This window comes from Trachurus trachurus (assembly GCF_905171665.1).
Source record: "Trachurus trachurus genome assembly, chromosome: 10".
Classification (NCBI taxonomy): domain Eukaryota; kingdom Metazoa; phylum Chordata; class Actinopteri; order Carangiformes; family Carangidae; genus Trachurus; species Trachurus trachurus.
The window spans coordinates 20224590-20236727 of NC_139894.1; the positions used below are offsets into that span (position 1 = coordinate 20224590).

General features: G+C 45.3%; 2 protein-coding genes across 2 annotated transcripts; both read left to right on the forward strand.

Annotated features, from left to right (window-relative positions):
• The first annotated feature begins 7588 nt into the window (after positions 1-7588).
• tomm5 (translocase of outer mitochondrial membrane 5 homolog (yeast)) lies at positions 7589-8507 on the forward strand. The gene is made up of 2 exons (XM_083980107.1): positions 7589-7820; positions 8196-8507. The coding sequence occupies exons 1-2, from the start codon at positions 7700-7702 to the stop codon at positions 8228-8230; spliced, it is 156 nt and encodes a 51-aa protein (XP_083836233.1). The 5' UTR covers positions 7589-7699; the 3' UTR covers positions 8231-8507.
• Positions 8508-9611: 1104 nt separating this feature from the next.
• On the forward strand, positions 9612-11714 carry LOC310992528 (zinc finger and BTB domain-containing protein 5-like; the record flags this gene model as incomplete). Its single annotated transcript, XM_083980611.1, has 1 exon — positions 9612-11714. The coding sequence occupies one exon, from the start codon at positions 9612-9614 to the stop codon at positions 11712-11714; it is 2103 nt and encodes a 700-aa protein (XP_083836737.1).
• Positions 11715-12138: the final 424 nt, after the last annotated feature.

Genomic DNA, 12138 nt, shown 5'->3' on the forward strand with positions numbered 1-12138 from the left:
GTGCGTCCAAACCAGCTATGTGGTTGTGGTTTTCCAAGAGGCCCCTCCTCCGGTCCCCAAGGCTCTCCTCCCTCTCTCCCTCTCTCTCTCTTTCTCTCTCTACTCCTCCACAGCCTCAGAAGCACATGGCCGCGTTGAGACTAGGCACTCCATCTCTGTCTGGTTGTCGAAATTAAAATTTCATACCGCCCAGTTCAGCTAACAGTTCTTACTGGGCGCGCTCTAAAAGAAACGAGGACAGCCTGTGAATCCTGATGTGGTGGAGAGGGAAACGCTGCCGGGCAGACTGAGATCTTGGCCAATAATAAAAGAGGACAAGTCTTTCATATGAGCATCAGGGCAGATATGGCTGAAACCTTAGCTGGCCTCTGGTTTGGGGAGAAAAACAAACCAGGGGGGGAACGCTTTGTTGTGAAAAGCCCCGCTATTGAATTAGGAGAAACGCTGAATAAACATTCTTGATCTCGTCTAAGGAAACCACCTCATTTTGCACTTGAATGTTGATGTGTAGAAGTAAACTGGCTCCCAGAGGCTTTCATCTAGAATAGGGAGCAGAAATCAGGGGAATTGATAGTCCCATCTGTGCAGCTCTTCCATCAGGCCCTGTGTCCCACACACAGAGCTCTTTCACCAGGCCCATGTGTCCCAGTGAAAAGCCAGCAGAAGACCTAGACCCACACAGACTGCAGGGCACATGAATAATGCATGGGGCTAATGCAGCTAGCAAGGCCTCCGACCGCCTCCTTCTGCCACTTTGCCAACACAGGCAACAAGAAGAGAGAGAGAGAGAGAGAGAGAAGGAGAGACACAGGAAAAGACGTATGGGGGTTGCAGAGGTGAGGAGAGGGAGGGACAGTTGGGATGGGGTGGGGGCTCAGAGGGGGCTGAGAAAAGGGGAAGGGATACAGAAAGGAGAATTGGTCAAGGCAAAGAAAAGGGAGAAAAGACAGGATATTGCAGGGAGGGGGAGAATTATAAAGAGGGTAAAGAGGGCAGCGAGGGAGTAAAGCTGCAGGAGGAGAAAGAAAAGAACAAAAGTATCTACAGTGAGACGTTCAGTGGGCCGAGTGGGACAAAAACAAGCTGATGGGTGCAGCATTTCTCCTCCAACCAGGAGCAAACAAAGCCAGGCAGCAGACAGTGATGTATGACCAGTCATTAAATAAGTAAATAAATAAATAAAAAGCAAACCTGTAGCTCTGGTGCCATTTGTCTTTGCTTTTTTAAGATAGCGATCGTTCCCTCTTTCTAGTGATGTGACAGCATCCTCCATTTGATCCCAGTTTCAAATCCAAGACAGCAAAGCGTGTCTGCGAGCCGGTGATGAGTCTGCTCTTAATCTGGTTCTGAATCAATAGTAATCGCCAATCCTGTCCTCCGCTGTCGTGTCCTTAAGTCCCCAAGCTGCCGGAGCACACAGCTCATCAGTGATCCTTGTAGCCTGTCTGGCCTTTCACTCATTCTCCCTCCTCCTACACCTTGTTACCCCCTCCTCCTCCTCGTCCTGCTCACCCCATCTTCCTCCAATCTTCACTGTACAGGGATAATATTTGTATGAGGTGCTGTTAGGTAATAAAGGCTGTCTCAAAACCTGCAGTTTAGCATCTCTGAAACAATCCTCCTCCTCCTCCTCCTCCTCATCCAATCTAACCTCTCTCTCTCTCTCTCTCTCTCTTCTTTTTCTCCTCAGTTTCCCACACAATGTCTCTCTGTCTGGGACAAAACACTCAGTTATTCAATCCTGTCGCCTGGTATGAGAACACATGCAGTTCATAGACGTTCTCCGCTCTCCCTCTCTCTCCTCAGGGGTTGAGAGCTGGTACTGAACTGGCAGTTTCTGGACACAAAACAGTCCAATTAACGCTGCTGGGCCACATCGGGGCCACTGCGGGTCAGAGACGAGGCCTGGAGAAGCTGACGTTTGGACATGGAAGAGAGGTAAACGTGTCCTGATACAGCTGCTGCCCGGCTACACAACGTAATCCAAGTTAATGGATATGACAATCTGACTGACAGGATGAATTTAACTGTAATAAACTTAAATTCCTGTCACTTAGCTAAGCGCATCGCTAAATGAAGGCCAGACTCAGCGCTCGGACACCCTGTTAATGCAGTTACAAACACTCAACTTGCATGCATATACACACACACAGACTCACAACTCATACCCCTTAATGTGATTTGCACGTGGAGCATTGCACAAATTGGTAACCAGACTCCAGCAGTGGTCTTGCTGATTAGCTTTTATTTATAAAGGACCGGTTGGCTACTATTGACATTTTGTTCCCAATCTGCCCCCCCAAATACGACACACCGGATACAGCTGCACCACATGAGGCAGCAGCAGCAGCAGCAGCAGCAGCAGCAGCAGCAGCAGCAGCAGCAGCAGCAGCAGGGGTAGGTTCAGCAACTCGACAATTCATTTTGGCTCAGAATCTCTGGCAACGAAGCTGGACACAGACATCAGTGTAACGTTCAGTCCAACAAGCAGCAGACTTGGCAGATGTGTCTACAGTGTGAGATATGGATGACTTAAGGTGAGAGTGATGAGAAGCATCTGGATCGCTTCGCACTGCATAAATGCAAAGTTGTGAATGTGAGAACCAGCAGGTACAACAGACAATAAAATACTCTGAAGATTCATTTATGTGTGCAAAAGTGTGCAGACAGATGAAAAACAGATGAAAGACCCACTTTGACACGAGGTCAACAGACGATCTACTGAACTGGTTTCACAAGAAACACAATGATATGATTTCCATCTGAAACTCCTGAAATATAAAACGGAAACAGGGACAAAAAAGAGGAAACTTAAGTTCATTTGTACCACAACTCAGATGCTCACTCTGGTGCAGCTGGTTCATGGTTCTTGAACATCGAAGTTATTATATAACTTCATGCTCACAAGCAGCTTCTGATAATCAAACTGAGTTTTTGTAAGCAGCTTAGATCTCTCCACTCTCATGTTCTTAAGATATCACCTATCATTACATCATATTTAGTAAGACTAGACTTATCCATTTATGCCTAAATAGGACAGGATATGGAATGGAAATAATTTTTGTGAAAACCCTTCATATTTCATCATCTTATCAATACATGAGTTTGTCCACTGCTTCGATTCATGGTTAAATACTCACAGAAGTAACAACATCTCCATCACTAGTTCTGTACTTCAAATTTGGTGCTAATAAGCAAATATTAGCAATTTTAGGGCTGAAAAAAAGGATTATTTTGAATTAATCTAATAATAATTTTCTCAATCAAACAATCATTGGAAACTGAAAGGTATTTGCACTTGTTCCTCTTCCTGGAGGGATGTTACATGGATATTACAACTTCTACAGCTGGAAACTGACACCATTTCTTATTTTTCTGTAGTATTCAAAACAATTAATCAATTCTGAAAACTGAATTTGCATTGATTTGTTTTTATAAATGACAAATTGTTGCAGTTCAATTTTATCAACAGTCGTGCTGGTATCATATGGATTATGTGTAGCCTAATAATTACATGGAAATAATAAAACTGTCGAACAGCAGCTGCGTGTTGTGTGTGTCTGTTTATTGCCACTGTTGCTTGTGCCGCTGGTTATTTTGCTGTTACCTGTCTCCCAGACATAATCACATCTCCTGTTCTTCATTCAGCCTGTCAGCTCATTCCATTAGCATTAGGAAGACAGGGCTCACTGTGCGCCATTCATTTCATTTCATTTCCCCTTTCATCAACAACCTGGCGAGGCTTGAGTTCCCCAGTGCACTATTAAATAATGGGTCTTTTGAAGATTAATAGTGCCCTGCATTGTGTAACAGATCTCTATCAATGGTTCTGGTGGTTCTGGGGAAAGACAGACAGCGAGACCAAGAGAGGGAGAGAGAGAGAAGAGAAGATCTTGATGTCTGTGGAAGGCCTTTGGATGTTAGTTGATGATAGATGTTTCAAGCCTGGAAAACTGTGTGCTTCACTTCTTCTGTCGCTGTCTGAGCCAATTTCCTTCAAAATCCTTCGAAAAACTGCACAATAGAGGTCTTATCTTTAAGTGAAAGTAATATAAGAGCAGCTAGCAGCTACAATAGGCATCTGGGTCCTGGAATAATACTTACACACGGCTACAGCAAGACTTTAATATTTCATATTACAGCAAGGAACAGAAAGGGAGAAAACCTGGTTATAGAGAGCTGATGATTGACTTAGGCCTTGTGATTTTCTTCGGGCTAACGTAAATGCTTTTCATTGTCTGTAAATTTTACTACATGTTCATAAATAGAGTCGGCCTAAATTACAGCACCACTGCCAGTCAATTGTGCCATCACCATAGAGCTGTCACATCAATGAGGTCATGTCTCCTGCTTCCCCTGCTGGAGTAGGCTAATGCTCGTACAGTTTGAGGGGGAAAATGCAAGTGCACAGCAGACCCCTCCTCTGTTTCAATATCCATCAATATGTTGATTAATAAATCCTCCAATCAGAAATCCATTCAAATATTCGCTATAGCATTAACGTACACTGATGCAACCCGTGACCCCTAAATTCATTGAATCCCTTTAGTGAGAAAAAGCAATATTGATTGATTGATCAGCTAGCCTGGCTGCTACAATGGGAATCAGATTCTTTAACATGTTCATTTACAGACTGATCCAATGATCTAGTGGCCAAGGCATTGGAATGAAGCAGGAAACACCAGCCCAGCAACAGCACAGTCTGCCCTGGAGACATGAAGCTCAGACCAGAGAGGAGGAGAGAGGGAGAGGATGGTTGACTGGCTGGCTGACTGACTGACTTGGCTGACTGGATGCAGTAAGTGGGCTAAAGGAGCAGTCAGCAGGGCAGATCGAGGCTAATGCAGCCAAGCATCAAGTCTTTCCTGATGTGCAAGTTCTGCCCGTCGTGTTTCTCCTCTGGCAGGATGACCTCGGAGCAGCAACTGCCATCACATGTTGTAGCATACTACATCCCTGAGTCATAGCACAGTGCCTGCAGCAGGAGCACAACACAGGCTGAGTGCACACACACACTCATTGTAGGCTAGGCCTACTCCAGAATGAGAGCAAAACACTGAGCATCCACCGCTACTTCACATCTAGGCAAGACTTCACAACACCAAAATGGCATGCAGGCATTCATTTATTCATTCATTAGAGGCCTTTCTGCATATGTGTGTTTGTGTTCAACTGTAAACCACTGGTCACATGATGCTGCTAAAAAAAACAGTCATTACCCTAAGTGATGTCTCTATGCACAGGGAAGGCTGCTGTGTCACACGTGTCTGAATGAAACCGCAATCAGCGGTCATATTAAATCATGTCATGCATTAAATGAAGGCCCCAGAACAGCAAAACGCATTGTTCCGGTCTAGTTGTGTTGAGCTTGTCATGCCTGGCACGGCACGAAAGAGCGCAGGGAAGAGGCTGCTGCTGCTGCTGCTGGCCAAAGAAACCAAGCAAATAAAATAAATAAATAAAAAAACAGAGAGAGAGAGGAGAGAGACGAGTGTCCCGGGGTGGCTGCACACATCGCCTACGCCCATTCATAATGTGCGTGTTTTACTACCCAGACTCCTGGCATCACCCCCCTCCCCATGATCCGTCAGGATTTAGCCTGTACTTGTCCAATCTGTAGCCAGTGACGGTGATTTCACTGCGCATACGGCAGCATGGATGTTCACTCTCACTGCATAAAGACATGTGTTTGCTAATATGCTGAATGAATTGAAATGAACGGGAACAACCAGCGCCAGTCCATTCAGTAATGTGTATATTATTTATAACAGCATGATTTCAGGTTGGGATAAATAATAACCAACGCATCGAGCGCGTCTGTCGCCCGTAAATGCTTTATAAATGCCTTTAAAAACAATCGATGCTCCCATTACAGTGGTCCATCACTAACTTGGATCAGTGGTCGCTGCCATGCCAGTCAAATCAGGAGGCTAAACAAAGAAAAAAAAGGTCAGTCTTTTGTTGGCTCCTGTATAATCTTAATCGGATTTAAATCTCTCCATCGCCTCCCTCAAACAGGGACACGGGTGTAGCCTGCAGGCGTTTTGAAAACCACCATCAGTTCAATTATTCATTTCGACCTGATAAATATCAGCCCAAATGGCACGGACGGATGCAAGGTGCAGGCGCCTCCGTTCACAGCCGGGGCGCTCCTTCATCATCAGACAATAACACCGGGAAATACCGAGAAAACTTACCTCGTGGTCTGAGGAGGAGACAGACGGACCGGGAGTCTGGGAGGGCTGTCCCCCCAAAAAAGATCAGCGATGCGGAGGATTTTGAGGGGAAAGGGAGGTTTCTCACTCAAAGATATCCGCGGCGTCCTCCCGGGCCGGATGATGGTGGTGATGTGGTGTGTGAAGGGGGGTTGGCTCTATGCTGGATGCTGTCATCGCACTGGGACTGCTCCCTGCCTAATCCTCGGCCCTGAGCTCAGAAATAACTCAGCCCCCTCCCTCTGTTCGTCTCTCCTCCTCCGCTGTCTGCCCAGAGGACCCCTACTCTACCCCTCCTCCGCAAGGTCACTTAGTTACATCTAATAAAAATGAAAATAAGACAATAATGATGATAATGAGCTTTTTTATATATATATATATATATATATATATATATATATATATATATATATATATATATATATATATATATATATATATATATATATATAGAAGAAGAATAGCCAAGTTATAATAATACTATTAATAAAATGTCCTATTATTATGGTGTCAGGATTGTTTTTTGTTTTGTTTTATTTATTTTTGCTTTATTCATAATGACTTCACCTTCATTTTATTTATGAAGTCTAACGGGTTGAGTTAGGCTATTTCACTGATATTGAATCAAACTCACCAACCAAATGTATTTTCTACTACTGACTACTACTAGGTACTATTACTACAAAGAATGAAAATAATAACCTAATAATAATAATAATAATAATAATAATAATAATAATGGATTATTCTGGTTATTATTATGATTATGCTTATAACCTACTATTATTATTTGTAGTAGGCTAGTAGTAGTAGTAGTAGTAGTAGTAGTAGTAGTATGGTGGACCAACTACCTGTCCTGTGTCAAATGTGAATCAGTTTGTTTTTACACAAATGTCCAGAGGGTCAGTGGGAGCAGTGCACATATTTGGCCAAGTGTTCCCTGGGTTGATTTGACAATATCAAAAGCTGATTTTCAAGTAGCCTAATGTTTTGTAGTGATTGTCTCCTGCAATAGAATATGTCTCACTTCTCAGTCACATATATATTATCATTTATGTAGCATGCACCATTAAGCCGGATGGGACTGATTTAATACGCTTTGTTTACAGTTTTTCTCCCTCGACTAACACAATAATAAACTACAACATAAAGAAACTGATTATTCAAGGAGAGATTATTAAAATATAATAATTATACTCTTAAAATTATTTAAAAATTAAAAACTTAAAGAATATTATAATATAATAATTATTATATTGGCTAGTACTATTCCAATTATTAAATTTGTAAGTGCCAGATTATATTCTTGCGCTCTGGTGTCTTCGTGCGGTATGTCCCTCGGTGCGTGCCGTCGACTACGTCACTTCCGCCTTACGTATTTCCGGTTTAGATTACAACATCCATGCTCCTGAAACGGTGAAAAATTGCTACCAGCGAAGGCGGCTTGTTTAGATAAAAAAGCCCGATCAAAAACCACAGCGACGATGTTCAAACTGGAAGGACTCGGACCCAAAATGGACCCGGAGGAGATGAAGAAGAAAATGCGACAAGACGTGATCTCATCTTTGAGAAACTTCCTGATTTACGTTGCCCTTCTCAGAGCCAGTGAGTACAGACAGGTGACACTGACATTTAGCCAAATACTGACACTACGGACACTTGTGGGGAGGGTTTCACGCGTAGGTTTTGTCATATGTGTCATGTTCATGCGTCAACAGCTCAGTGAAATGTAGTCTTCTAGGATGTAGTATCACATCAATATTATAATAGCTGTCCTTAAACATACAGAGGATTCAATATGCCATGATTGCCACTATAGGCCTATTTTACACACTATAGATGTTGTCCACATGCAAAGCTGCATTAGGAGGTCCTTGATAATAATAATAATAATAATAATAATAATAATAATAATAATAATAATAATAATAATAATAACAATAACAATAATAATAATGTGTGTGTTTTCTGTGCTTACAGCTCCATATGTGTTAAAGAAGCTGGACAGCATATGAGTGGGGCGTCTGATTCACTCCTCCATCCATCCACTGGGAGTTTGCTGCACCAGAGTCAGTGTGGACCATCACCATGAGCAGACGCCTGGGGCCACGACGGTACACCCTGTGGGAGACGTCCGGTGTCTGTCCATCACTGCACCGGAGAAAACAACACTTGCTCTCATTTCTAGTCTTGTTTCTTGTTGTGTCCTCTTTTTGTTAAATACATTGTGATCATTGTTGAATGGGCTGTTTGATAACGTGCTGCTTTATCACACATTAAAGATGAAACTATGTTTAATCTGCCAGGAATTATTCATTATTTTGGTTGTATTTTATATATAATTTGATCACTGGTGAACATGATACATCCTTACACTTAATAACTGACTCACCCACAGCCGATGACTTGCTGTGTTTGTCTTAAGTTGATGCTGGTAATGTGTATCATCATCCTATAGTAGGTCTGCAAAAGACAGTTTACTGTAAGTGTAGAGCTTAGTTTCAATGCACAATATGCTTTTCATTTCTGCAAAGAAATACTGAGAAATAGTTTTCCCTTTCTCTTAATTAGAGATTCACTAAGTCCTCTTCATATTTAGAAAGATACAAAGATCATTAATTGTCAGCTTGCCAAAGCTTAGCACTCTTAATTCACAGACAACAAAATGGTCATAACATGTTTTACATAATATTTCTTACTAGAGTGATGAACCTGTCAGAAACGTTTTTAATTGAACTTTGGCATATTTGAAAGAGTTTCCTTTACACTGTATTAGACTGACAGAGGTTAAATGGTGAAAAAAATCTATTTAATTCAGCTGAGAATCACAGCTGAGGTGTACTTCCCTAAAACCACCAGCTGGGGGCAGTGTTTTATTCTGAGGATATACAGTCTATGGAGTAAAGTGATGGAGACGTCGACCATCATCGATGCTTAACTCAAGTCTGGTTGTATGAGCGCTGTGTAGCAGAAACATTGGAGTCAAGTGGAAAGGGCCACAACAACAAGGCTGGGTATTGTGTCCGAGCTGCAGCCGCAGAGGAGCCGCTGCGGATACAGCGGCGTGTCCGCGGAGACAAAGCCGAAGCCGGCGTCGCATCTTTCCGCGTTATTGTTGGACCAGGCCCGCCCATACTCCGGAGCATCCCTCAGGAAACCGGGCTGCAGCGGACAATGAACCACCGCGCAACACAACGGAGGTAGGCTGCTGTGAAATGAGTCAGGGTCCGGTCTGCCTGATGCCGTTCAAAACCGATGGGACTCGGATAAAGAGGAGAGGCGTGTCCAGTTCCTGAGCAGCTGGGCAGTTTCTGACAATGGCCTTCACTGTGTTAGTGCTTCACCATCAGCAGCAGCAGCACATCAAAGAGTGAACAACACCCACTGAACCACATCATGGATTTCCCAGGTCATTTCCAGCACATTTTCAAGCAGCTCAACCACCAGCGGCTCCACGCTCAGCTGTGTGACTGTGTGGTGGTGGTGGGAGGTCAGAGCTTCCAGGCTCACGGCTCCGTCCTGGCAGCGTGCAGCTCCCACTTCAGGGCTCTTCTGAGCTCCAGTGACAGTGCAGATGAGATCGGAGGCGTGAGAGTCGACAGAGGCGAAGGCGGAGGCCCCAGCGTGATAGAGCTAGATGCAGAGGTGGTGACCCCCGAAGCCTTCTCCACCCTGTTGGAGATGATCTACACCTCCACCCTCTCTCTCGGGGCCTCTAATGTCATGGATGTGCTGTTGGCAGCCTCACACCTGCACCTGAACACTGTGGTGAAGGCGTGCAAGCTCCACCTGTCCAGGAAAAACTTCCCGTCCTCTGCACCTAAAGGATGGAGGTCAGTGCAACAGCTGGAGCAGCAGCAGCAGCAGCAGCAGCAGCAGCAGCAGCAGTGCCCCCCCTCTCAGGCAGAAAGGTCACCCATGCTTCAACAGGTGACATCTGCTATGGAGGAGGACGTGGATGAGGAGGAAGTGGGAGTTGAGGTGAGCCAGTCAGGTGGGGTTGAGGGTCAGAGGGTGAGGAGAGGAGTCAGCGGTGAACAGCAGGGTGCAGCAGCAGCAGCAGCTCCATCCAGATATAAAAGGAAGTCACAAGAGGAGCGGCTGAGTGGCAGGAAGAGGAGCTGCAGGCTGTCTGGAGGGAGCTACAAGGAGTGCTCACCGACCGTGACCAGCAGGAGCACCGTCAGCGCAGAGGACGGAGGAGAAGATCTACAGTCCCCAGACTGCCTGAAGACGACCGACGGACTGTGGGAGAACCAGGGCGAGGAGGTGGAGGAGAAATACGGAGCAACCAAGGGAGAGTCAGAGGAAGTCCAGCTGCCGAGCCAGTCGGACAGCAGCAGCACGGGAGGCGTGGGCGCGTGGGAGAAGAGTGGAGATACAGGTGGAGACACGGTGGTTAAGGTAAAGGTGGGAGAAGAAGGAGAGGAGGATGGAAAGGAGCTAAAGATGGAGGTGATTGAGGTGAAGAAGGAAAATCTAAGCACATATTCCCCAGATTTAGATTATCCTCCGTCTCCGGCACAACAAGACTGCATGGACGATTTGAACGCACAAGTAAACGACGAGAAAATGGACACAGCAGCCACAGAGGGAGGCGGAGGCTCTCTACAGTCTCCGCTGTGCGCAGACCTTCACACCGATGCACACGGACAGGATGGAGGCTTAGGCGAGGACTCTGTAGACGGCGAAGGCCTGGACAGCCTGTCGGAGCTGGCCTTCTCCTGCTTCCTTAACCCCGGTGCTGAAAGTGTAATGGGAGCTCTGGAAGAAGAAGACAGCCTGGCGAGCCTCACAGCTGCCGCCACTGCAGCCGCCGCCGCCGCCAGCAAAGCTCCTGCGGCCCCCGATGACATGGACGAACCGTTCCACGACTCAGATGAAGCAAATACACCTTCCGCTCAGTCCTCCGATCCCTCTTCCTCGCTTGTTTTCCCAGTGACATCCGTCCCTCTGCAGCAGCTTCTCCCCACTCAAAGCCCCGGGTTTAGCGACACGCTCATCCTGCAACCCACTCAGAACACACTGACAGGGTTTCTGAGCGGCATCACACCTGGTCTCACTCTGGAGGCCTCCATCGTCCAGCCCTCTAGAGTCGGGAAAAGCTCAGGGGCGACAACCTTCCGTCGCATCGCCCCAAAAGTGCCGCCCGGGTCGGAGGCGGCCACCGATCCGTCCTCGTCCCCCGGGGACGCCGCCGACCGGCCGAGTCTGACCAGAGCTTCGGACGACGTTCTGTCCAAGTGCAAGAAAGCAGCTGCTGAGGACCATGTGCTGTTAGTGGAAGGGGAGAAGAAGTACGCCTGCAACATCTGCTGCAAGACCTTCATGAACCTGACCGACTGTAAGAAGCACATTCGCGTCCACACGGGAGAAAAACCCTATCCCTGTCCTAAGTGCGGCAAACGCTTCAGCCAGTCCTCCCATCTTTACAAGCACTCGAAGAATACCTGTCTGAACTGGAAAGACGAGCAGTCATTCACAGACGCTCTGCTCTGACCTCTTGGTCAGAGAAACACAACTCTTCTTCTTACATAAACCTGTGGATATTATTATTAATGAATCCCAAACAGGGTATCAATTCATTTAAAAAAATGTATGTCCCATGAAATCAAAGTCAATTTGCAAATGTTATTAAGTTATAATAAAAAAAAATTAAACCATGCTGACTATTGAAACAGATAAATATGTAGCATCACATGTGAAATGCACTAAAAAAAATGCACTAAAACTATTCTCAAACATGGTTTCTATCATGATTGGAGGAGTGATGAGAATAAATAATGCACTTGCTGATTTTTATTGATCTCAAATCTGCTTTTTAACAAATGAACACGTTTTTATATTTCTTTTTATTTAATTTTTGGGCTTTTTTTCCCGCCTGTAATCAATAGTATAGTCGAGAGAGAGACAGGAAATGGGA